Here is a 27,296-nt window from a genome sequence, read left to right as displayed (position 1 = left end):
GAGTGCAGGACATGGGGTCACAGAAATATAAAATATAAGTCATCAAACAGGACCAAGCAGGAGACATGTAGTTTTAAGGGCAACCTGAGAGAAAGTAGCCACGAGTCATACAAAATGTGCAAACACAGAATGTTTACAGAAATAAAACATTTTATTATATAGATCAATCTTTCTTTAATCTCACTGAGAAACAAATTCCGTATAATTTAACAGTACATCTTCAAGAGACTATAAATCTGGCACTATACTGACTGAGAATTACAGAACTAGCCATAGATTCATTTGTATAAAATTCCTCTGTTTAAAGTTAGAACGTGTCAATGTTACACCACCTCAAAATACAACTGTTCTTTTTCCATTTAAATTCAATTAAAGAATCTCTGTACGTTAAAATATATCTTTAACGATAATACATTTTTTTTTCTTGTTTTCACCCTAATCAACAACTTTTTGGTCATGCAAAAGATGAGGACACATCCAACTTGGAAGAAACCATCAGCAAAGAGTCATTACAGGGCAAAACAATATGCGAAAAAAAGAGATCATATACTGAAATATACAGTATACATGATGCGAATACTGTGCCACAACTTGGATCTCTACAGTACAAAAGTTTTGTTTTTTTTAATCTGTATTCATCACGTATGATGATGATGCACTCGTTTTTTTTTTACTTTTTTTTTTTTTGTTTTTTTTTAAACACAACCATGAATGACATCTTTTAGACATATCATATATTACATTCGCTGAAACACACAGGAAAAAAAATATACACCCTTGTCTTTTTTTGTGCATTGGAAACGATGATACATTCTGCAATGTAATTCAGGTTTAGTCATTGTTAAATCGACAGATAATACAACGACGACGACAACAGCGATCGTATGTAACGATATAGCATCAACGGTCGCGACTGTAGAATCATGATAACGAATTCTGCAAAGTGCAAAGCGAGCGAGGGTTGGGAGTGAGGACCGCTGTGCCGTTGGCTAAAACGTCTACTCACCCATCAAAGGATATTTCACTGAAAGACAAACATGTACGTTTTTTGGTCACCCTCTGATTTAATGTACGTTCATTTCAAATGATATGTAAATGTACCCTTTTTCCCTTCAGAAAAGTGCAGGCACTCTGACGAACGGTAGAACAACAAGGACAGTCACTTTGTTCTAAGAGGATTGTGTTTCACAAAAGCCTGTGGAGACCATCAAAGCAAATCCTTTTTGTGTGTGTCTGTTTTATTCATTTTACTGAGAATTAAAGCTTTATCAATCCCACATAAGAATACAACATTTTTTTTATGTCAAAATCATGAATTAAATTAGAGTAGCATGAATAATGTAATCTGTTAGCTAGTACTGAAACCCATTACAGTCAGAGTAAAAGTCATTACCACAAAGAGAGGTAACTCTGTGCGTGTGTGTTTTTTTTATGTATCACGCCAAACTAATAACTTCTTATATTTTCATTTTCAATAATGTGCATCAAGGCCACTATTTTATGTGCAGTCTATTTAAAGATTTCAGCAATGTTTGGAGTCACATCATCCTGTGATGAATCCAGTCTACCCTTTGACCTTCATGAATATGAAAGCATTTGCTCTGATTGTCTCCACTGGTTCCCTTTAGTGTTGGGGGGGGTGGGGGGGGGGGTTGATTGTTTATTGGTTAGTGTCAGGGGGCAGATAGAGACTTGAGGAGTTCGTTAAGGTTCTTATGGATGTTGATGGGCTGAGAGGAGGTGCAGTCCAGGAGCGACTCCCCCATGTGCTCGTACAGGGCTTGGCACAGGTTGGCAGTAGCTGCCCTCACGCTGCCCACTCTCCCGTGTATGGTGCCACTTTTGGTGGTGGTGCCCAGCAGGTGCCAGAGCAGAGGGAGTACCTTCTGCTCCACTGCCTGTGGCTTACGTGGGTACAGCTCTCTCACCAGGTCTGAGACACGTGCACACACACACACACACACACACACACACACACAACCCCAGGAAGAAAGGACATCAAACACAATGTAACAACAGTCTGTCTCAAGATAACTTATTCAATCAGCCACTTGAGTTAAAAAGAAAAAAAAAAAACTGTCTTTGAAGATGAAGATGATTGACGTAAAAAGACTCAGATTGTCGTAATGCAGAATCACATTAAACAAGAGTCTTGCAGGACTGTACGACTGCCTAAATTTGCAAATCTTAGCATGCACACTTAACCATGAAGATTTCCATTGGAAGAGTTCATACGTTTTTCATTTGCAAATCAGGTTATCTGTGTGTAACTCTGACATACAGCTGACTATCTGTAACTCTACTGAAACACTCAGATCATCACTATCAGAAGTCACGTGACTGCCAGGAACACTGCTGAAATGACATAATCCTTCACAAATCAACCTGCAAACAATTATATTTCACCCTTAAGTTTAGCAATCTGCTCTATTTGCGTACCGACACATGTTTGTAGCATGGTGTTCAGTCACCATGCGCTTTCATCACAGACCCAGCTGTCCTGAGTGTTTATCACTCAAACAGTGTAGGGACTGTCTGAACAATACTAATTCAGAATCAAAAAATAATAATCTTTTACCAGGAGAACAGCATCACTGCCGATCTTTGTGCTGTTCAGTTATACACTTCATTACAATAAGACTCGCACACAAACATGAATGAAATGAGACGGACGCACCTGCGACCTTGTCGATGAGATCCACTTTGGCTTTCCCACTGAGAAACTGAGCCTTTGTGCAAAAGGGCTGGAGAAGGAGGGTGTTGTCTGGGAGGGGGGGGGGGGGGGGGTGGGGTGAACACAGAAACAGTTTTGGCAAAGTGCACGACTAGTTACGAGCAACTTGCTATTACAAATGAGAATTCGAAGTGAAAATGAAGTAAGAAATCAATCTAAAAAGCAAACCCTCCTGATAAAGAGGCGCCGGCTGCTGGAGCCACAGAGAAAAATGAGAGAAGACAGAGACGGGCAGTTCCTTCGCCTTATTTTTGCCAAAGAAAACAAAAGGGAAAAAAAAACGAGCTGAAAGTCAAAAGGGGGAGGCTCACCGACATTCTTGAGCAGTGCGTGAATGGCGCCGATAGCTGCCGTGTAAATGGCGTTATTTTTGGAGTTGAGGTGATTCTCCACGATGGCCGGGACCAGCATGTTGACCACCGGGGCCATGCTGTCTCTCAGAAGCATCACTATCTTGGGCAGCGACTCCAGCGCGTACAGGTTCACCTTGCTGTTGGACTCCTGTAGCCGAGCCTTAAAGGCGTCAAACACCTGGTGCCGTGAGCAGGAAGGACAGAGGAGAAGAAAAACAGACCTGAGATTTGCATCGTCATTGTTTGAATTTGCTCACTCAAAAACACATGTCTGCACCTTGAGAGGCACTCAGCAGAGACTCTTCTGTAAAGGGGAACCGGCCCCTTGGTAATCTAATTATAATACTGAAGATAAATGGTTCAGTCTCTGAACCCCTAGTGAGCAGGCCCCAGGCAACACTGGCAAGGAAAAAACTCCATCGAATGAAGTGAACAAGAGGAAGAAACCTTGGGAGGAACCAAGACTCAACAGGTGGAGTCCATCCCCCTCTGTTTAGGCACTGATCTCTGTAAAGCTGCTATAAGACTTTAATTGTAAAAAGTGCTGTACAAATGAACTGAACTGAATTGGAATGGTTGAATCCTTTAGATGGGACACCACAGTTATTGCGTAACAATGCATTGCTTGGACCATGAGCCAAGAGCTTGAGCTCTGGTTGATTCATAGATACTGTAGCTGAAAACAGTGATATGCAAACATACAAAGTTCCCAGATATAATCAGAGCTGTCTCTGATGTTCCCTGGGCGTTGTTTTTTTTTTTTTACCGGGAACATGGCGCCTGTGACCATATATGGGTTTTCCTGGCTGTCTGACACCAGCTGGTCGATGCCTCTGATGCGTTCGCGGAAGTCCTTGGAGTTGAGCAGGGCGGTGAGTTGTTTGATGTATTCGGTTTTGTCTGCGATACTCTGGGCCTGGGCTTTGCTGCTGTATTGACCCGAGTCTCTGCTGAGACACACACACACACACACACACACACACAAAACAGTCCAGTCATACACAGAATACGTTAATAAAACAGCCTTTTCTTCTTTAGTCTTAAAAATATTTCAGTGCTTTTACATTTTCTGAATGCTGAAAATCTGACTCATGTCTCTCCTGTTTTTAGTCACCTTGACTGTTGTAACGCGCTGTTACCTGGGTTACCAAAACAGGCCGCTGACACGCTACACTTTTTTTTTTTTTTTTTGCAGAATATCAGCTGCCAGGGAATTAACAAGATATCACAAGCAAAAGAACATATCACACCCCTGTCTTGGCCTCACAGCTCTGCCACCCTTGTTTTGTGTTAAGGACGTATGGAAACTAAGCAGAGCATTGAATGACTGTCTGTGTCCCCGTTCGGCTGTTCTAAGACCATGTCTGTGAATGACGCTTTCGGCGCTGTTTGAAGTGAGCCCTCGTGTAATCCCGTGAAAGGGGTCAAGACGGCCGAATCTCTGAATAACGACGACTGCTGAAACTGAAGAGTCGTACCTGCTGGCCAACAGAGGTTCACGCGTGAGCGACGACGCTCGAACGGTCCCGCTGCCTGGGAGGGAGCGCCGGCCCCGAGCAGAAGGCGTGTCCTGAGGCATCTCGCCCAATCCCTGCGAAGCACACACACACGACGATGATGTAACCCGCCAGCGCATCTCCATGACAACGTCTCATATTAAGCCACAACATCAGCAGCAAAAAATCAAGGCCTGATGAAGAGCCTCAGTCGAGTGGCTAACAATCCTGGTGTCATGGACTCGCAACCCAGGACACACTGTTCCTTCATCGAGTACAACGATATGAGATTAAAATAATCCAGAAACTGATGTCAAGTGATTACATGTATAAGGTGCACTGGCAAAGGTCACTCAGGACTAGAGCTTAGACTAGGGTGTCAATATGTATCCAAAGTCTCAGAGTAAGAGTGCTGATCCAGGATCAGCTCCGCTCAGTCAACGTAGCAATCCTTATGAGGATTATGAAAATCATAAACTGATGACAGGTTCTGAGAAATTTCATACGTCCTGCTCCCATTTTTGGTGAGGGCTGTTGCATGTTAAGTTAAAGGACAAAGGACTTGGCAAGTCTTAACCTATCCTTGATCTGCACTGAAGCAGCGTAAGATACTAAGTAAAACTGGTATGAAAAAGAGTCACACGCTCACTTCGATAAGGGCAATGTTTCCAATGTTACCATCAGAGTCTGGAGAAACTACTTCAGATATCACTATTAAAGGAGTCTTTCAAAATCTCACCATCTCTGCAATCAGCCTTGCAACCCTGCACATGGCAAAGGTCCAGGCTTGTGATTCCTCATTTTCCCTATTTAAAATACGTTTTGCTGACTCTAAAGATAACCCTGCCGCTGCGCTCTGTATTCCCTAGCAACAGCTACTTAGTCCAAAAGTACGGGCCGACCCAAGCGACCCGTTCTGACGTGAACATGTTTGGAGCCGTGGCTGTTTGAATATCTGATATTCTGCATGATATACTTCCTTTTTCCTGGTGTTCAGTTTTGAGAGAGACATTTCTGGAAGTAGGCCTGTCAGTCTACGATGAACAACAAACCTTACAGAGGCATTGACTAAAGATGACAAACTGATAAAAAAAAAAAAAAACACTCTGTGTTTTAGCAAATAGTTCTGATGTCTGGTGTAGGATAGCTCAGTACATGCTAACATATTTTCACTGGGCTCACAGTGTCTTCCATCAGGTGAAACCATTTGACGAAACACTGAAACAAAATGATGAAAGGATGATAAAACAGTTTATGCAGTTGGACAGAGTGCTTTGCAGACTCTGTGTACCTTGGTTTTGAGAGTGAGGAGTGTGTCTCTGATGGCTGTCAGGTCTTTGGCAGCGACGTATTTCTCCAGCATTTTATCAAAGTCGCGGTGAGAGGACAGGAACAGAAGCATGCGACGACCGTAGTACCTGCGGAAAACGGAAAAAATTTTATTATTTTTTTTTTTAAGGGCCCCTTTTTTTCCCCTGAGGCAACGTCTGTGTGGCAGTGAAGGGTGAGAGTTTTAACAGGGTGATTTAAAATGAAAATCCCCCCCGATCCTTCGGTGTCACGTAAGCTGTGCCAACCTGGCCTCTTGCGAGGAGTCCTGTGCCAACTTGCTGACGGCGGGCAGAATTCGGTCGGTCAGGTCTTTGGCCCCAGACAGGAGACGACCAGCGCCAACCTTCTCCACCAGGGCCGTGAGGTGCTGAGCCATGCACTTTCTCACACCTGAGTTTAAGTGACTGCAGAAAACAAACAAACAAATAAATAAAACAACCAAATCAACTAGAAACTTCCCAACAGTTATGTAAACTCATCATATGAAAAGATTAGTAGCCAAATTCCTTACAAGAACTATAAAAGGCTATAATTTAATCTACACCACATCTAAAAGTTTTCCTGATTGCTGACAAAACATGCACACATTAGTTTTCCCGATTGCTGACAAAACACGTGGCGTACACATCAGTGTTGGGCGATACACTGCATAATATCTTAGAAATATATGTTTAATCGCTCAAGAGTGTGTGTGGACTTCCACTGATAACACTTTCACTGAGTTCTACAAGATACTGCTGTCTAGACTAATGTTTCTAAATATTAGCTCTAGAGACGGAATGGACGGTTTTGGCTCTGGTCTGACACTAATATGTCTGTCTGAGGCAATCCAAGACTTCGTTCAAACAACAAGCTCCAGCAGGTGCTTTAGTGCTGGTTTAGAGCAGAAATGTGCTATGAAGTGGGTCTGGAGGTCTTTTAACATACAGTGACATAGGATAATGTGAGTATTTCGTCCATACACACAGAGAAAGATGCGTCTGTTTTATGTGGCCGCTTTAGGCTTGTGCTCTGTGCTCTGTGCTCTGTGCGTGTGCGCGTGTTACAGCCTGTTGAGGCCGGGCAGACTGACCCGAGTCCTCCAGCGATCAGCGCGTTCATGGTCCGTGAGGGTGTGCAGTTCTGCACCATGCTGTCCAGGGCAGCGTCCACGTCCTGCCGGATGAAGGCGTTTGATTCGCCGGCTTTGTGCAGCAGCACTCTGGCCGTCCCCTCCAGCTCCTGGTCCATCCCCTTCTGCAAGCCGGCGTACAGCTCTCTCACCGTTACCACGGCAACCCGGGACACGCTGGACCGCAGGTTCTTTACCTGTTGAGTGAACCATGTGTAATTTAAAAAAAAAGAAAAGAGAGAGACTTTACTGTGTGTAGCTGGCTGTACTTCCAGACCCTGAGAAAGACAGGCATGCAGCAGGATAAGAAGTTGTGTGTTGGGCAGAGGAGACAATGGACTGACACACCCGTGAGCAGTGCCGCACAGAGAGAGAATTAAAAAATGAATTCGTGCCGACAGACCCGGGATAGCTTCACGTGTTATCTCTAGCACAAGTAAATGTGGAACTTGTGCATCTGAGTTAGATCAAACAAGACTAATGAAACAATGAAAGTTACACGCATGACTGTAGACACACCTAACATGGCATGCCCTGCATTTCAACGAAATTAAAATTCAGAAATTCTTATTAAAATATACAGCTGTCGGGAAATTAGAATATTTAATATATTTAATTTAAGAGAGACGGACCCTAGCTCACCCCAATGCTCAAGCGTCTTTCTCCCAGAATCTCTGTCCTCATTCGGAGAGCACAGGGCAGCTGGGACCGGCGCCGTGATGAATGCATCTCCGAGTTAATAGCGATTTAACGACAGGAGTATATCTGCTAAATGAGGCTAAATGAGGCAGATATTGCTCCGCAGCAGAGCGCTGAGTTATCAGAACAAACGGACACTAATGTGGATTTATCCTTCAACCCGATTCTGAGGTTTTTAATTATAGTTATTAAAGCCGATCGTTCTGAAACTCCGTTTCAATAACCTCGTAGTCATTTACAACATTACCTTTCCCCGCACATTAGACGGCAAACGTTCCGACGTGAACACATAACGCCTCTCAGGCCAACAGTAACGGAAACCAAATTAAAAAGATACATCTGCTGGGTAACTGGAATATTACATTTTCACTTCTTTTTTTTAATTATTTCGTTCAGCCTTGTCTCTTTTGCTCTCCCTATGAAACCGTCATTAAGCTTTTCCGTGAGCCGCATGCTAACTCCCGTTTGATCGGTACCATGGGCATTAGCAAGAGCCAAAGCAACAGAGAAACAGAGACGACTCACCTCTTGAAGAAGGACGAGGCAAACGTCGTGAAGCCTGCTGGACAGGACGTCAGAGTGATACTGAACTAAACTCCGAAGAAATGTCATGCCCTCTATCTTCTTTTCCCTTCATTAAAAGAGCGAGAGAGTTGAAATGAGGAGGACGAATAAGACTGCTTGTTTTTGCCTCTTGTCGTTGTTTTTTTTTTCCGTTTTCTTTTTAAGTCACACTCCATGCCTGTGTTCACCCAGACTCTTACATCTTCCTGACTCGTACAAGAAATGTTCTCCTCTCGACTTCAGTCATTTTTATAGGAGAACTGCGTCCAAAAAAGAGCGTTTAGCTGCGTTAACTTGTACCAAACACATAACCGGTAATGAGATTTTTCCATCGCTAATGGTCATAAAATATTACCCTACTCCACTATCTTGGCTCTGTCCTTTCATTCTTTTCCATCACTGGAGGATAATGTTTCTTTTTTTCTGTCGTTGTCCCAGTTTGTTTGAGTGCTCTTCTTCTGCTTGTGTTTTGTATTTTGGTGTAATGTTTTTGAGTGATGGGGGCCCATCATACTACATTAGGGGAAACACCATCTTCATACAGTATTCACGTCAACATTCATGTCAATTTATGGTATCAATACGTGACTCCCAGACTGAATCCATTCTCCTGAAAGCATACCACAGACTCTCAGAGTGGGTGTATTGAATCTGGGAGTCGGTCTGAGTTTGGGTGTTCCTCTGAGTTTGTGTGTACCTATTCCAGGGTTTAACCTGACTGACAGGTGGTTTAACCCAACAGTCTGGACAGACATACATATAAGTGTGAGATGTGGTTTGCTGGGCTGAGAGAGAGTGGCTTGAGGAGATATCACAGACTCACCAGTCTTCCAGGCTGAGCAGTCTGAGGGCCTGGGAGAGGGCCAGCTCCGGTCTGGAGAACGGACGCAGCTCTGCCTGCTCCAGGGGATCCCTCCTCAGGACGGGGGTGCCTGGAGACAGCTCATCTGGAGGGGAGGAGGACCAAAAACAGCACTTGATGTAACTCTACCGACACGATTCTGTCAAAGTCGCCACCTTCTCGACGTCAATCACAAAACGGTTAATCACAAAACGACTTTTCGGTTAAGTTGTTTGTCTAAAAGCAGCACTTCTAAAGACCCAAAGGGTAACCAAAGGATCCTTGGTTAGCGACCTGTCTGAAATATCCGCACACATGCGGTTTCTCTGGCAGCTGCGACGGCAAAGGAAAGCAGTTTATTAACAACTATGAGCTTAATCGTGTGTCTTCTTGTGGCAGGTTCTGTGTGCTGGTGTTGGTCACAGTCCATTAATCACCTGCAGGCTACACAGCAGACCTGGGACTGCTCGTAACCAAGAAACCTGAGATTTTAAAATGATGATAAATTAACAAAGACAGTCTGACAGAGGGCGTGGTTTTCAACCACTGCTCGAGAAAGATGAAAAAAAAAATAAATAAATCACCAAAACGAAAGAAAAACTGTTTTTGTGTCAAAGTAACAGCGCTGCATTTAAGAGATCCAACCTTGAACAGTCAATGCTCAGAGACACCCTGAGAGCGAAAACACACAACCGCCAGGTACATCAAGGCCCTCTCTTTAACAGAGCGCTGCAGCAGGTAATGAATGTTTCACACAACAAAGTAAACCAAGGCTTTTTCATTTCACGATGACTTTCATTTTCACAATGAATTGACACATCTGAAAAAAAAAAAAAAATCTTTCACACACAGAGCATTCTGAAAAAAAGAAGACTTTCTGACGAGACTGAAATCACTACGCTGTTCGCTACATTTAAGAACGTTATAATTACTATAACCGAATCGGGACATCAACACACGCAGTATGGTATACCCGTGGTGCGCCTAGTGCTTGAACCTCTGGCTGTGATATCTGCCAAAACTACTTCAACGCAATATTTCTTCCTCACCGTGCAGCTCTGTATGAAGCAATGGGCAGATCAGAGTTTGACAAATGTTGACTGATCATGTTGATTCCATAGCAAATTCTGCAGTTTGCACGATACGGAAAGGCTAAACTACGCTACCCGGCGGAGAGCTCCACACACCCCCAGCTCCGTGGGCGAGACTGACCTGAGCTGAGTGAGAGAGAGGGGCGAGTCCGGTTCAGACTGGGCGCCCGTCTCAGGCGAGGCAGCGTGGCTTTGGGCGGAGGGACGGTGGGGGGGCTGGGCTGGAGTGGGGGGCTGAAGCATTTGACTGGACTCTGGGACACGGGGGGGTTGGTGGGACTGACAGGAGAACCATCAGGAACCCCACCCAGCCTGGTGGTCACCGGAGCACTGCCGTTTATCTGTGTCTCTGTCAGGGAGACAAAAGCCAGAGAGCACACATATAACAACAGACACATACATACATATATACACACATATAACAACAGACACATACATACATATATACACACATATAACAACAGACACATACATACACATATACACACATATAACAACAGACACAGACATACACATATACACACATATAACAACAGACACATACATACACATATACACACATATAACAACAGACACATACATACACATATACACACATATAACAACAGACACATACATACACATATACACACATATAACAACAGACACATACATACACATATACACACATATAACAACAGACACATACATACACATATACACACATATAACAACAGACACATACATACATATATACACACATATAACAACAGACACATACATACACATATACACACATATAACAACAGACACATACATACACATATACACACATATAACAACAGACACATACATACACATATACACACATATAACAACAGACACATACATACACATATACACACATATAACAGACACATACATACACATATACACACATATAACAACAGACACATACATACACATATACACACATATAACAACAGACACATACATACACATATACACGCGTATAACAACACACCGAACTATCCCGTCGACACGGAAACATAACCAAACGGACATAACCGAATGTTGCAAGGGAACTTGCGGGATCCAGTTATGGATTGAGAACCTCTGGAGGGAGGAACAGGACTTAAGGTTCAGAGAAACTATTTTACAGACACAAATAAACTACCAAAAGGAGCACCTCTCATTAGTTTATTAGTTTAGTCTATAATTTTCTTGGAATTTTTGCATATTAGTCACAGCCACTCAATGATAACACGCGCGGGGGGAAAAAAGACGATGAATCACGCACTGTCATAAACTGTGACGGAGAAATATGTTGAAACTCATTTGACCGAGGAGATAAGAGCGCGGTTGCTCCGGTAACAGTCTGCTGAAACAGTCCAGTTCCACATTCTGCAGTTCTGCTCCCGAAGGGGACAGGGTGGCGGAACTGATCTCTCACCTTTCAACGACACCACCGGCTCCTCTGTGCTTGGGTCAGACGCCCCGCGTTTCGGGGGTTCTCTCGTTTTCTCCGCGCTCTGTGCCTCGGCATGAAACGAGAGGACGTCCTGCTGCTCCAGACAATGCTGCCACATCTTTTCCTGGGCGAACTTAGAAAGTTTCACCCTCTCCTGCGAGAGGAGGAGGAGGAAAAAAAAAAAAAAAAGAGGTCACGTTCACAACCAGGCATAGGACCGGCCAAGAGACCTTAACCGAATCACGAGTTGCTTTTTTTTTTTTTTTTAGATGTATAATTTCTTTACTGCAAAAGCAAAACAAAGAAAGACTAAATGCTGTAAACAGGGCTAATTTTATGTCGTGTCCTGTTTCACGAGCCTCATGGATGAAGAGCCTGGTGCTTACCACGGTGCCCTCGGCGTCCGTGGTGTCGTCAGCGGGGTCCGGATGGCGAGCGGAGACGGCATGGCCGTACACCCCCGCGGGCGGCTCGCAGGTGAGCTTAGTAACCGTGTCGTTGACCTCAGGTGACCTGCTCACACCTGGGCTACTGGACGGAGGGACAGAGCCAAACACTCCTGCAGAGGGAGCCCAAAATTAGACTGGGATGAGTGTTTATTTACTCTGAGAACCGTCGTTACCTAATTAATGACCTTAAAGGGGAGGGATAGATTAGAGCTAAAACAAGTACACTTAAAGAGAAACATGTCACTTTAACAAGCATGGTAGACACTCCTGGGTTTTTCGGGTTTCGCGACAATCACTGTTAAAAACAAATACAAAACAAGCACCAGTGTAATTCTATGGACAAACCTGGCTCTTCTGGTCTAAAATAAGACTTTCAACTTTAAAAAAAAAATACATTTACCCAAAAAAAAAAAAAGACCCTTACATTTGGAAAAAAAGTACTACAAATAACTGAGAGTCTGGGCTAGACTCACCTCGGCCGACCACGCCCTCTGACATGTCAGAGGCACAGGAGGACTTTGGGTTAAGCACCTGAGACCCTAAAAAAAAACAAAAACGAAACCACATTTTGTCTTGCTGTGACATTGCGTGAACCAGTAAAACCAGCAGACCACACAGAAGCGTAGGTCTTTCTTACCTTTACTGGCCCTGAGAACTCTGAGGGGCTCCCTGCCGGCAGGTCGGACCAGGGACGGAGACCCTTCCTTCATCTTATCCTCGTCTGGTTCCGCCAGCCCGTTGGGGTAAGCCATTCTCTGGCCAATCACACTCACGTCGGACGGAGCTTTATCTCTCTGAGTCCCACCTGCAAACCAAGCCCAAAAAAAATAACAATGCACCCATCATGCTATTCACACACACGTGAAGCACAGACGCCAAAGCGACGGTGTTTAAGATCGGGAATAAACAGGATTCACGTCGGAAGGTCTCGTTCTACCTTGGGGAGCGTACGGTTCCACGGCGATGGGAGTCTTCTGCTTCCCGGAGGGCGTTCGGGCGACGCGAGGCTTCCCGGCAGAGTTCCCCAGGCTGCAGGCATGGATTTAACCTTGAGTTTAGTCTGTCTTACAAAGTCCTCAGACAAAGGCCAGTCAACATCGAGGCTTTTATGTGCTAGATCTTTTGCGACAACCAAGAGTCTGTTCTCTCTCTTTAAATAACCAATGCAGACAGAGATGCTCTCTCACTGTATACCGTGTGTGAGTGTGGGCCACATCTTCACTGCATCTCTGTGCTGATCTCAGTTAAATTAGCTTGGGAATCCTCTAACCAATAGTAAATCTTATATATACCGTATATAAATCCCATAGATATACGTCAGCAGTAAATCTCTCATATACTATATATGAATCCTACATATATCAGTAGTAAATGCTTTATATACCATATACAAATTATATATATATATATATATATATATATATATATATATCTATCAGTAATAAATCCAACATACCACTTATTTATATAGGATTTATATATGGTGTAAGTCTTATATATACACCATATATAAATCCTATATAAAGCAGTCTTATATATAAATCCTACATATGTTAGCCGTAAATCCTACATTCCCCGATCAGTAGCTGACACAACACCCCAGCAGTACACCTTAACCTAGGACCTCGGCCCTCTCGGGAATGATCTGTCTCGGCGGGTGTAGCGTGTTGTGGGGTGCTGACCCGGTCTTGGGGCCGTTGAGGGTGGGGGTGGGCGGGGAGCAGAGGCTGGACAGGCCGCTCTCACTCAGGGGGCTGGTGACGGAGGGCGAGGTTTGGGAGGGCGAGTCCAGGGCCAGCTCCAGTTTCACCGCCGAGTCCGGACTCTCCGGCTCCACGTCCGAGCTGCTCGCTTTGGCCCGTTTCTTAGCCGCGCTGTTGCGCAGCGAACGCAGGGAATTCATCATCTGACACGGAGAGAGAAGGAAAAAGAAAAAAACCCACAACGGTTACAGTTTGACCTATAACTGGGGCGAGTGTCCCTGCTGGTCGGGAAGCTTCAATAAAGCCGATTTTCAGTCCATTTACAATCTCACAGGTCTCAGGCCTCATCTCCACAGGTGTGTTGGTTTGGAGTAACAGCTGAATCCTGCCTACGCTCCTAATTTTTTAAAAACCCTTATCGAAGTCCAAGACACACTTAATCTGTGCACAGCTATGGGGAACCAATGAACTGAAAATCAGGCTTTTCAAATCTTTATTTCAAAAAAAGATATACAGTTGTCAGAGGGACTGCATATATCCAACTAATATTACGGCAACTGCCAATACCATGCAACCAGCAGCGGCAGTAAGGGCAGATCATCCTCCAATATCTGTTAGACTGACTCCTCACTGCGATGGTTTCCTCACCTCCTCACGATCCACAGGCTCCTCCTCCTGATCCTGGAGGCCCACAGGAGACAGGTCAAGGTGTAGGTTCCTGGCGGAGGTGTGCTCCTGCTGGCCGTTCCTCTGGCTCTCCTGGGTCTGAGCCCACTCCGAGGAGGTGGGAGGGGAGCGCTTGGTCATGCCGAGGGAGTGCTGGAGGGAGGAGCTTGACGAGGAGCTGACCAATGAGGTTCGCGAAGGCTGCAGTGAACATCTGCTGGAGCTCAGTTCGCCTGAATGTGGACAGACAAGAGTTTAGGCACAAGACATCTGCATGCATGTAGGCTAAACTTCTGAATTTGTAAATCGTCATTAAGCACTCGAAGAAAGCGTTTGTTTAGCAAGTGTATATGGATGGAATGCCATTTACAAACATAAACGTGTAGCCTTATTCTAGTCTGATGGTGGAAGTATCAGCCGGTGTTGGTTTAGTTCTGTGTGGACGGGTACAAATCAGCACCTGCCACTGAACCACACAAATGTGCAATCCAGACTGAAACCACAAAACAAGAGAACTGCAGATTGCATGAAACAGATCCAGCCCGTGCCAGATCTGAACCACAGACCTTGAAGTGGTAAGTCATGAGCTCCACCAAGTGAACTAAAAGTTCAAACTAATAGCCCAATTATTGCCAAAGTGTCTTTTGAGGCAGAGTGGTTTACAGCTCTCAGCAGTTCAGCCTGTAATTGACTCATCTCTGCTTCACCTGCGCTATATACGAGGTCAGTCTTAGCACCTGCATTTGTTCTGTCAGGTTACACACACTCCACCATTCAAGCACTGCAGAAATTACTCAGCACCTGGGTGAGGTTTCAACTGCATCTTTCAGACTTCCGACACCTACATTCCTAAATCCACCTCAGTCACACTGGCAAGAACCAGACGCTCCAGGTCGTCAAGTGTCCTAAGTTCCCTCACCTGAGGTGTCTCTCCAGGGACTGGGATCCCGGTGATGCGGGCTGACGTCCCTCTTGTTCGGCCACGTGTTAGACATAGACAGAGAGGACTCTGTCTGGCGCCGGCGGGGCAGGGTGGGGGTCAGCTTGACCGCGGGCAGCACGGCCAGAGGGTAAGAGGGCAGCAGAAAGGATCCGGGGGCCGTGTGGCTGGAGGGAAGGGAGAAGGTACGCTCCACGCTGGGGTTCCCTGAGAGCAAACACCCTGGCCTGGGTAAAACTGAAAGGCAAAAGACACTTTTTTTCTCAGTACGGAAAACCTCCTCGTGCAAGAAAACCATTACATATATTACCATCCGTGACTGCTAACGAATCAGTTATGTACAGCACAGTTTGTGAAAGTCTGTGTTAATTTCATCGGCTAAGGATAAGTAGCAATTTTTGAGCCTATGTGGTTAAATAAGCAGTCAATTTATACATAGTGAACAGAAAGGCAACGATCTTGAGACATTCAAAAGGACACAGGGCCACCATATACAGTGAGATCAGCTTGTATACACAAAAACTACAGGACACTCAAACTACAGAACATAACACCCATTCATCCATTACATATGGACCATCTGGCATTCTGCAGTGCTGGAGTGCCATTTCAGGCTGTGCTGCTTTGTTGTTCAAAGTGGAAGTTGCACTATTGACTCTGTGGCTCCAGAATCTCATATTAACACCTGCTTGGGCTCAGATCTGGTGACTGAGGCAGCCACAGAACACGGACGACAGCACTGTCATGTTCACCCTGGCCCAACGTAAGGAACACATGCTCTGCAGACAGGGACAGCGAAAATCCACTCCGAGAGATGCTTCTCCCCCGGCGCGTAAGAACCCGCCTCTGACATGCGATGAAGGTGCGTGTGTGTTCGAAATCATTTGGCAGTGATTAGCGCTGACCTTTTCAACGCTGAACAGTTACGCTTAAGCTGTCTTTTTTTAGGGGTCCTCTAAGCAGACTAAGCCTCACCGTGCGAATAGACCTGAGCAGGGGAAGGTGGATTCCCACAGCGCGCTGTCTCACCTCGCTCCGAATCGGCGGGGTGCGCCACTTTGAAGACGTCGGGGTCCAAATCCAGACTCCCGCTCCTGTGCAGTTTTCCCTGCCGCTCCCTCCTCCTGCACGGAGACTGTTTCTGAAGGGGGTCTGTGGGATCTGGAACGAGAGCGGACGGACACGCCCGAACGTTACGAGAAGGTCTCACTAACGTTTTCGGTTAGCGGCTGTTAAACCTGCCGACACCTGAAAAAACGTGCAACATCGCCAAGGCCCTCAGCGATCACCAAACTACCTCTTTACTTCTTCTAAACCAAATGTGCCAATAGTGCTGACCGTGAGAGAGGGCTGGTGCTTGGGTTATCTAAATGTTGCACATCACATCACTTTTTTAGAAATGTTGAAAATGTCGCAAGTGCTGAACATATCCCAGTGATCACACCCTTATGGTTGAAGCTCATCTTGAATTCAGTTCATCTATCCATGGAGGCCGACGAAGACTTAAGAAGTTTACAACTGAGATCAATTCTTTCCAACAACCACTGACTCAAGGACCAGCTCATTTATTAATTCTCTCTGACCTGACTTTATCGTTTTGGGGTGAAATTGTTTGAACTATATGAGTAAACATATATGTGTCTGTGTTTTCAAGATGGCATGTGCTGCTGAGTGCAGTCAAAAGAATCATGTCTAGTCTTGCCTCAGAGCGCTCTACGCCCTTGTCAACAAAGACCGTGTCTGGGTCAAACTCAGGAAAGTGTCGCGACTTCAATTCACACTGTACCATGACGGGTGCGGGCGAGCATCACAGGCTGGCATCGCAATCAGAAAGTCGATATAAATGTGAAAATAGCTCCAGTTCGGTGAAAACTTTCCTCGAGCTCAACCAGTGTTCAGAGCTGTTTGGTTTTAATTTGTAGCTATAAGACTCCGGTAAGTGAATCGCACATATTGAAAGATAACAAACTCCTTTATTCCTTAAACCAAGCTCTAAGCCTCATAATTTTATCCTAAACACTGAACATGTTTAATATGGTGTGGTAAAGGTGAACCGTCTACAGTATGGCTTGACAGGTTCTAAATCTGAAAAATGGAATGAAAATCTAAAACACAAAACCAAAACCCATACATATGTAACTAAGGATTTGTGTGCTACACTGGTGTGATGGCAGCTATTTTGTAGCTAATCAGAGTTCCATATTGTCAACACCAGGCGGCTTCCTACTGGACACCACCCAAGTCACTGTATATGTTGTATATATACCACCCAAGTTATGAACTCTCAGACGTGACAAACAGATAAGGAAGAGGTGTGTGTTCCTTTTGATTGTGAAAGAATTTCCCAGTAGCACTTAGCATGGCCACCTGTGTTTTCCAATTTGACAGCGATACTCATCAAAAAAAATACACAACCTCTGTAGCCAAAGCAACTATTACATCTAAACCACACTCCACCTTATCGTGTTTAAAATTGTGCAAATTGTTTTTTCAGGTGTTTTCAAAATGTAAACTTTCACCAGCATAGTAAAAAAAAAAAAAAAATCATGAATTAGACCCTGTGACTGAACTGTCGCAGGCTATCAGAACAGCAGATAACCAGGAACGTAATTATAAGGGAGAGAAAAAAAAAGGGATTAGTTGTAACAGCTTTTGGATGGTGAAATAACTGCCATTTGAAACCTGTAAGGTTTAAACCTGTAACGTCTTGAACACAACTATTAGACAAAACCAAATGACAACTGTTACTAAAGCATACAGGCTACAAATCAGAGTAAAATCTGTTCAGCTATGTTGGTTTTGAACTTCTGGTACAGCTTAGTCATCAACTGACAATCAAATGAACTCATATGCGTAGCTTCTCTTTATCCTTAGCCTGACACAGTAAAAACTGCCAGTGTGAGTGATACGTAGTCCCCACATAGTAAAAACAGTCAACCAGTTTCTATGTACTCAATGTCTGCGTAAGATACACGTAATGCATAACTGATATTTCCATTGGCCTTAAACAAACACGCACTGCACCAGCGGTATGTGACAGTTATCTTAGACAACTAGTACTGTCCATCAAAGATAAACAACAAAACCACAGAAACATTATGTATCAAAATGTACTGTCTCAAACGTTGTCTCCTTGTTTGTTTGTTTTGTTGGAGAGAGTTGGCAGTGATAAATTGTAAAACACAGCCGTCCAGTGGTCACAGCAATAACTACCATTTAGACCAGACTTAATGACCATCCATCTGACGTCCTTCGGTGAGTCTGTACCCCCACAGACCATACGATTCAACACAGACCGGTTTAAACCAGCCAGCCGGGATGGGCAGTGGATCGCGGTTTTCCCCTGGATAAAACACCCCCCCCCCCATTAGGCTGTATCAGCAGTGTTGTGCTTCAGCCTGTCAAATCATCTCATCAAACGTGAGATTAACAGACACACACACACACACACATAAGAAGGAGCTGTCATGCTATTCTTCAATGAAAAGTTTCGTCGTTAGCTTTGTATAAAAGTAAAGACATGAGATGCAAAAAAAAGTTAAGAAAGTGCATCTGTAGTAAAGACTTTATTTTGTAGGTTGTTGTTGTTTTGTAGCTTTATGAATATGTATAATTCAACGAACACTTCACGAGTCTGAGGCTGCGGAAAAAACCGTCACCTTTTTAAATAAATCAGACAACGCAGAAAAAGAGCTCACCGCGCAAAGAACATTTGCAGTAAACACTTCAACTAATTGGCTTTCAGCCTACTGGAGTTTAGCTGCTTTACTGCATGCGCAAAACAAAAAGAGAAAAGCAATGCTCAGAGTACAGAAGTACCTTGCTACCGGTGCTTTATCACTGTTGTCTCAAAATGTTGTTAGATTGAAAACGTGTTAGCTTGTAGTGTGGCCAATCGACTGGTTTTGAAACAGTCTTCTTGTAAATTGTTTTCATCGTTGCCAGATCAATATATATACAGCATCAACTGAGGATTCAGGATTTTCGTTTTTTTTTTGTTTTTTTTTTTACTTTTGCATGAAGGCTTTTTATGTTTTTAATATTTTGATATGCACATCTCGAATCAGCAAATCAGAGGCTCAAGTCAAGTCATGTGACTCAAGTGACCCACCTGTGCTGTTTACTATATTCACTGTGAGAAAAGGCCTGTACTTGCAGGAAGAGAGAAGGAGCTACAGCAGGGAAAAGAGTGAGACAAAAACGGAAGAAAGGGGATGTGAGCTTACCAAAACCGGCTACGCTCGACGCCTGATTTCTCTTCACAGAGGAGAGGAGGAAGTCATCGTGACTGACCTGAGAGGGCAGAGGGGAATCGTAGTTACACTCATTAAAGTTCAAATCCATCTACATACTTTGTTAAGGTCGTTCAGAGGACACCAGACAAATACCAAATATGGACAACATATATTTATATATATATAGCAGCAGAGGAAGTGCTTTATGGTCACACACACTCTACAGCAGTGAGCCGTGAAATGCAGCCTCTGCATTTAACCCATCCTAACACCCACACGTGAGTACACACACACACACACACACACACACACACACTAGGAGCTAAGACCAGGGGGCAGCTGCAGGAGCCTGAGGACCAACTCCAGGTCTTTTGCCAGTGCTTCGGTCAAGGTCACTGACAGGAGTATTACTCCTAGCATACATGTTTTAGCTCTAGATTTATACATATATGTAAACCTACAGCTACATCTCCATCTCTCTCTCTCTCGATGTCTCTCTATGTTATGTGTGTGCAAGTATATATTCTCTACATGCTATTGTAGCTATATCTTTCCATTCCATGATTTCATCCAACTAACATCAAAAAGAAAAAAAATTAAACCGACTGCTTATTACTTGAAATTGTTTTTCCGACTGATTTTTTTCTTTTTTGGAGTAATGGGCGTATTTTGAGTTCAGCCAGACAGATCATTCATTTGACAGGTCAATTAGACATCAAGCTCAGTTTTAAAGGGAAAAGAGAGAACTTTTCGCAAGACTGCATTCACTTAATTACACTCACAGGATCACAGCTGTCGAGTCAAAACACCATCTTAATAGAGCCAAACAGTCAAAGGAAAACAGATCTGTAGAACTAGACGATTCACTTCACAAAACATCTAAAAAAAAAAAAATAATAATAATAAACTAGGTCACCATGAAAAGGCTTTTCGCTGTGAGAGAAAAGCAATACACTTAACAAATACTTACAACACAACAAAGATAATTTTCTAAAAGGTTTTAATTGTTGAAAGAATGAAGTGCTTTGAGTAAATTAAATCACAAAGGAGTACGCTGAAGTAAACAAGCCTTCCTTTTTTTTTGTTTTTTTTTTTAAAGGTCTGAAGGAGAGCGGGCGACGAGAATAGGAAAGATGGGAAGATAAGAGCTAACGGAAATGTAGAGAACTGGGGGTAATACTTGTGGGAATGTCAGAGAGATTTAATGACGAGAGATAATGGGTATTATTAGTGTACGTTACATGCTTACAGCCTAAGACCCGAGGGCCGCGTGGATTTCACTTGACGCTGAGAGATGAACTGAACGATGTTTAGAACAAGAGAGAGACAAGAGAGAGGGAGAATGTGAATGATGAGATAATTGTGAGAGAGAGTGCGAGATGAAGTGACAGACTGGAGTGAATAACTGCAATGAGAGAGTAATAGACTGGACAACACAGTCAGGAGCAGGGTGAAGGAGTGTTAGGCTGACAGCGAGACTGAACAAATGAACGACAAGGAGACATGTTTCTCTTGGCGACAATGAAGAGGGCTCCGAGGTAGGCGACTCCAGACGGACGAGGATACGTTCTTTAAAACTTTGCCTCGGGCATTTAACCAAGCATTTTGTAATCAGATTTAATAGGACTTCAACCTCATGACTGCTTTAGAGGGGTGGACCACCCAAATCCGCAACCCCTCAGCAGCCAGCGATGGGAAGAAAAAGTTTTGTTTAAATAAGTTCAGCAGGGCTTTTCTTTGTTTTGTTTTGTTTTGTTTTTTGCTGTTTCTTTTTTTTGGAGGGTGGGGGAGAACCTAAACTAACTTGATGCAAAGACATTCAGAAAGCAACTGCGCTCTCATTCCTGTGCACAGGACGTCAAACGTAACATAATGATATTTGGGTAACACAGAGGGCCTGCAGAGACGGCGTGACGCCACACACGGCCAGCAACTGTGGAAACAGTAATTACACTGCAGTCAAGCAGGAAACATGGCTGCTACTCTTTTACTTAGCTCCACAGAGAAAAAAAAACAACAACAAAAAAAACACAAGGCTCTGATTCATCAAGTTAAGTTTACGTGCTCCATATGGGGACAATGTATTACCTAAACAGAGCCGAGGAAAAGATGTGCTTACATAAGCAGTGCTATCCGGATACTGTCATCCAAAACAGAGAACGCATTCAGGAAAAAGGGTCTTTTTTTTTTTTTTTTTTTTGATTTTGTAAAAAAAAATATGAAATCTCACAGCCTTTTCTCAGTTTCTGGTGGCACCAACCAAAACAATCAACACATTCATGTTTATGTGTCAGAAATAAATATATATATATATATATAGAGAGAGAGAGAGAGAGAGAGAGAGAGTTATAAATATTCAGCTTAATGGCAAGTTTTTTGTGAAAGAGGTTTATTGACTTTTCCATTCTGAAATACATTCAGTAATATTTGGTGTTTTTCCTGGATCACTCCCAGCAGTACACCTGGCTTTGCCTGACTGAACACCGGTGTGGTAGGGAATCTCAGATCCAGCAGACAACCTGACTGAACATCGGTGTGGTAGGGAATCTCAGATCCAGCAGACAGCCTGACTGAACATCGGTGTGGTAGGGAATCTCAGATCCAGCAGACAGCCTGACTGAACACCGGTGTGGTAGGGAATCTCAGATCCAGCAGACAACCTGACTGAACATCGGTGTGGTAGGGAATCTCAGATCCAGCAGACAGCTTGACTGAACATCGGTGTGGTAGGGAATCTCAGATCCAGCAGACAGCCTGACTGAACATCGGTGTGGTAGGGAATCTCAGATCCAGCAGACAGCCTGACTGAACATCGGTGTGGTAGGGAATCTCAGATCCAGCAGACAGCCTGACTGAACATCGGTGTGGTGGGGAATCTCAGATCCAGCAGACAGCCTGACTGAACATTGGTGTGGTGGGGAATCTCAGATCCAGCAGACAGCCTGGACTCTGCATCTTCACACTGGCTCATGTTTGGAGCCCTGAGGGAGACTGCGAGAAGGCGCTGATTCACAGGTGATGATGGAGTCAAGGATGTAGAGCGTGACTGATTTCACACTTAACCCAAGAGATTTGGGTGGTTCAGTCACACCTCACCAGAACACACAAATACATATCCACAAATAGCACTGAGATGCTAGAATGTACTATTTACAACAGATGGAGAAGAGGATGAATGGATGAATGGACAGGAAGGGGGGGGGGGGGGGGGGGGGGGGGGGGGGGGACAGAGTATGTAAAAGAAAAAGATATGTTTGTGTTGTTTCAATTGTCCTGGGCTTTGAAGACTCCATTGATGGTGAGGGATGACTCATAGTGTTTTGTAATTAAGCAAACGCTAATAGGATATATATATGAAGTAAGGCCAACCAGTTCCAACGCTGTTCAACTTTGGTAGTTCTGGTTGAAAATCTATGTGGTGAAGCTGTGCATAAACAAATTCAGCATGGAGGAATATTTAGTCAATTACACGCACGGAAAATGAAGACTGGCTGCTTTGCATATTCCAGGAAACTTACAAAGCCAGAAAACTGAAGAAGAGGACAGAGGACAGAGGACAAAACGAGGAAAATTCATTTGACTTCTTCAAGCCAATTAAATATTGGAGGATTGGTGGAGTAAAACGGTAAATTGGCTTTTTAAGGAAAACCTGATCAACAGAACAACGCATTGTTGTTTGCAAGCCAAGCTCATAAAAAGAGGGTATGATAGAGAGGGTTTTTTTTTTTTTTTTGGAGCCAACCTCATTATAGATTAACACTACAGTCTGTGGCTTAATTTGCGTAAGTATTCAGCCCCCGTGAAAATTCGCATGATGTTTTGCAGAAGGGGGTTGCTGGGAAACAAAGACATAAACATAATGCCTTGGTGAGAGGCTGAGGGTTGATTTGAAGCTGATGCTACCAAAAAAAAAAAGAAAAGAAAACCCTTAAGCCCATGAAAGGGTGGACTGCCTTTCAATCCTTCTCTTTTCAAGTCCCATGCGCATCCTATATTCACTGTCTATTCTGCAACAGCTGCGTCTGAAAGCTACGCACGGAAATTATAAACAACCCTAAATCCTTTTCCTTTTAACCATTTGAAGACTATAAAAGGGAAGAGACAAAGCAAAGATCTTCCAGAACCATCCGTGGTGAGGGAAAAGCTCTTTCCTTTCTTATTCACGACACCTATGGAAGAAAAAAAAACAAAAAAAACAAAAACAAAAACCTTTTGCAAAAATAAAGAGCGAAGCGAAAGACAGGGCGAGGGGAGCATGATATGCCAGTCTCCTTTGACTTCCCTCGCCGGGCCAGCATTGTACAGACGCGTAACGTGATCTGGACTCTGTCTGTTCCTCCCGCGTCTCTCTCTGACAGGTGGCCCTCCCCTGGAGGAGCTTTTTTTGGTTCTCAGAATCTGTTCGCAATCTGGGCAACGTGCCAGATAGATCCTACCGTCCTAACTGGATTAATAGAAAGTCATTACTGAGTTTCTCTTTTCCGAAGGATTACATTTGTCCGTTAAGTGGCATTTGTGGCATTCTGGGATTAATTAAACAGACGGGCTGCTGCACCATTGGAGCAGACACAATATTTTTTGAGACAGATTCACTAAAATATTAAATTCCCATTCAAATCCCATGACTAAAAAGCACTGGAAAGCAAAACCTTACACTGGTCTTTCTTCCCGTAGGCTACATATCAAAAAACCATGTGTAAGGGGTACAGCCTAAAAAAGGTCTCTCATCCATTTTTGACAAGATTACTCAGAACTGAATAAATCCTGTGAAACAAAAACCTACCAAGAGATTAAAGATTAAAACCTCTTCATTTATGAGAGCTTTATGTCACTGAAGACCTGAGATGTCAAATGTCAACCTGTGGAACTTGTGTTTTTAAACGTCATCACTAATAAACACGTAAGCTATCCTTTGAACAACAACCGTTTACGTTGAACAAAAGCAAACGCTTTATTTACAAAACTGAAGCAGAAGGAGTACCTCTTTTGATCGGACTGTAGTTTGCGCACTGTGCGACTGATGATGTGTTGAAATTAAGTCTGGGGAAAAGAGAACAGGACCCTCCACAGCAGGAGGTAAATGCCAACTGAATGGCTAATGAAAATACCAAGCCAATCAGACCAAATGAGCAGGCTCTAGGCATTTCAGCTCATTTGCATTGCTGTGTAATAGAGCATTTTTTTTTTTATTGTTGACGATAAGGTCTCTGATTGCTATTGACATAGCTCAGATGTTAAACTGCTCTGTGTTTTTTTCCTCTCTCTTTTTGTTACCATGCAGTACAAAGAGCTTTATGTAACCACATACCTTGTCGGATGATTTTCCATTAGATGAGCTGGATGCTGGCTGATTCACCGGGCAAGGCAGGCTGGCCCGCTCCCATGGTAGTTTGTTTTTCCCTTTTCCCGCGCTAACTATCCGCCTCTGCAACGGAAAGTCGTCGGTTAGGGACCCCAGGCTTCCGTAGCCGCACAGCCTGTCCGTGTCCGGTTCCGTCCGCAGGCTCCGAGCGCTGGAAACCCGGCCGCCGTTCAGAACCCAGTCCAGATCCGCTCCGGAGCCGAACTGGGGCAAGCAGCGTTGGCCGGGCTTGGGGATGACGAGGGCGTATTCCACCAGGCCCTCCGAGGTCAGTCGCGGGAGCATGTGCCTAGCTCTTCGCGCTTGCACGGCTGCCATGAGACCCTCCACGTCCCCCGTGAGCTCCACGCGGTCTATCGCCTTCATGAGAGGCTGTTTGTTGCCCGTGTCGAGGCACGAGTCAAAGACAGCGAAGAGCTCCAGAGCTGCGTGTCGGACTTTCTTCTTGCTGTCCGCCAGATAAGGCGCGACCTCAAAACATAGGCTAGGTATGTTGAAGTCTTTCCTCGGATGCGTGAGCATGGCAGCCGTGATGATGTTGATAACATCCTCTCTGACCCTGGAGTTCTTGTGCCGTAGATGTCCAATCACCAGGTCCAAAACTTTCTGAGGCCCGACAATCCTCATTAGCTGCCTGAAAACATTCATGTACTCGTTTCTGGTGACGGTGTGCGTGTCTCCTAAGGTTTTGAGGGCCACAAACACAATCTGTTTGCAATATTTGTCCACGCTGTGGTCCAGCTTTTGAACCAGGATGTTGATGACCTGTAAAGTGCCATAGAAAACTTTGAAGTTGCTGTCATCCAGAAGCCGGCGTAGCAGGTTGATGAATTTGAGAATACTGTCCGAGGGAACTGGCTTTAAATCCAGTTCCAGGAGGATGTTTTTCAGTTCCTCGACCCCATTTGTTCGGTTCTGGTAGTTTTTGTGGTCGAGGAGTTGCTCATGTAACTCCTGAGGTATCAACCCATAAATCATCATTGATTGCTCTGTTTAGAGTCCAATCAGAAATGGATTACTGGGGAGGCAACAGGTTGTTCTTGGGAATCCGCATACTGCCACTGACTCTGTCTGTTCATTGTCCGTTGGACTGAATGTCATTTCGGGAAATCCACCCACGGTACCATGTCTTCCCTCGTATTAAGGCTGGGCAGATCATCTCCGTGTTCGAAGGGCTTTGCGTTACAGTGAGAACAAGTGCTATTTCATTCAAACGTGGTTACATCCAAAGTAAACGACCCCAGAGTCCAGCTGATTTTGAGTATTTGACGAGTTACTCATATTTATATGCCAATGATAAACGAAATGTGTCGCTCCAGAATAAAACGACTTTACGGAATTCAACCTATCGTCTAATCCAATCGAATCAAAGATTTCAGGCAGGTTTCTATAGCAACAAAACTTTTCGGAATCTACAATAATGTTGCGTGTATGGTCTGTTGCTGGCTACAACTAAGCATGTCTGAAGCATGCAGAGGACATACACACATCTGTGGCAACGTGCCCAAGCTCTGAGTGTAATTTAAATTGAATGGTGTCTTTAAGTGTCGCTATGACATTAACTGTTATAGAACCGAATGATCACACGAATAAATACTAACCATGCAATGTGAATATATAGTTAAACCAACGGTGACACGAGGCATAACAAAGATATGAGTAAAAGCCACTAGTCCCGAAGTATTCGCTTTTTTCATTAAATGGTTAACTAGCCAAGATAAGGCACTGCGGTACTCTGATTTGCTAGCTAATTAAAACATTTAACACTAACGAACAAACCAACAAGCTGACTTGGGACGTCGGCAAGACTTGTTTTCGATATTACTCGCCTATTCTGGTATACATTAGTAAAGACAAACTAACCCCGTGGTAAAATATGCTCTTCATTTCGCAACTACCCTGTATTGTTTGACTTGGCAACATCGCTCATCATGGATAAACGAGTTAATACATAAACTCTCTAATGTGTTGTATTTACAAATTAAGTCGTTTAGCTTTTTTAACAAACGTCGGCTGCTAACTTGAGTAAGAGACTGCAGTGCAATTCAAACCTTACATTCCAGTGCGATTTTCAGTTGACGTTTTCACTGGCAGCTAAAAGTCCAATCACCTCATGTGTGTTGCACACAAATCAACAATTCGCCTTTTATGAATCCACTTTGCTTGTCCGCCGAGCTTTGTGTCCACTGACTATCTGCATAGTTATGTATTTTGTCATTATTTTACCGACTGCCGTTGCCCTGTACTATTAGTAAAGCAGCATCAAAATG

General features: G+C 44.0%; 1 protein-coding gene across 1 annotated transcript; it reads right to left on the bottom strand.

Moving 5' to 3' along the window:
• Positions 1 to 1,673: 1,673 nt before the first annotated feature.
• Positions 1,674 to 26,007, bottom strand: togaram1 (TOG array regulator of axonemal microtubules 1). The gene is made up of 22 exons (XM_030785112.1): positions 24,973 to 26,007; positions 19,656 to 19,722; positions 16,459 to 16,590; positions 15,409 to 15,666; positions 14,472 to 14,722; positions 13,803 to 14,026; positions 13,029 to 13,149; positions 12,758 to 12,914; positions 12,594 to 12,659; positions 12,031 to 12,230; positions 11,654 to 11,825; positions 10,343 to 10,570; positions 9,113 to 9,236; positions 8,251 to 8,356; positions 6,988 to 7,223; positions 6,161 to 6,319; positions 5,875 to 6,001; positions 4,566 to 4,678; positions 3,854 to 4,037; positions 3,046 to 3,265; positions 2,678 to 2,764; positions 1,674 to 1,933 (listed from the first exon to the last, which is right to left on the bottom strand). Exons 1-22 carry the CDS (start codon positions 26,005 to 26,007, stop codon positions 1,674 to 1,676), a joined length of 4,527 nt encoding a protein of 1,508 aa, XP_030640972.1.
• Positions 26,008 to 27,296: the final 1,289 nt, after the last annotated feature.

Source organism: Chanos chanos, chromosome 1 (genome assembly GCF_902362185.1).
Source record: "Chanos chanos chromosome 1, fChaCha1.1, whole genome shotgun sequence".
Lineage (NCBI taxonomy): Eukaryota > Metazoa > Chordata > Actinopteri > Gonorynchiformes > Chanidae > Chanos > Chanos chanos.
Note: the sequence above shows the minus strand (reverse complement) of the source record. Positions and strands in the feature narration are given on the sequence as shown.

Coding starts and splice junctions, on each gene's coding strand:
- togaram1 (XM_030785112.1), bottom strand. CDS start 26,007: ATGATGATTTATGGGTTGATACCTCAGGAGTTACATGAGCAACTCCTC. Junction 15,667..16,458: donor CCCCGCCGATTCGGAGCGAG/GTGAGACAGCGC, acceptor TTTGCCTTTCAG/TTTTACCCAGGCCAGGGTGT. Junction 10,571..11,653: donor GCCGGTGGTGTCGTTGAAAG/GTGAGAGATCAG, acceptor TCTCCCTGACAG/AGACACAGATAAACGGCAGT.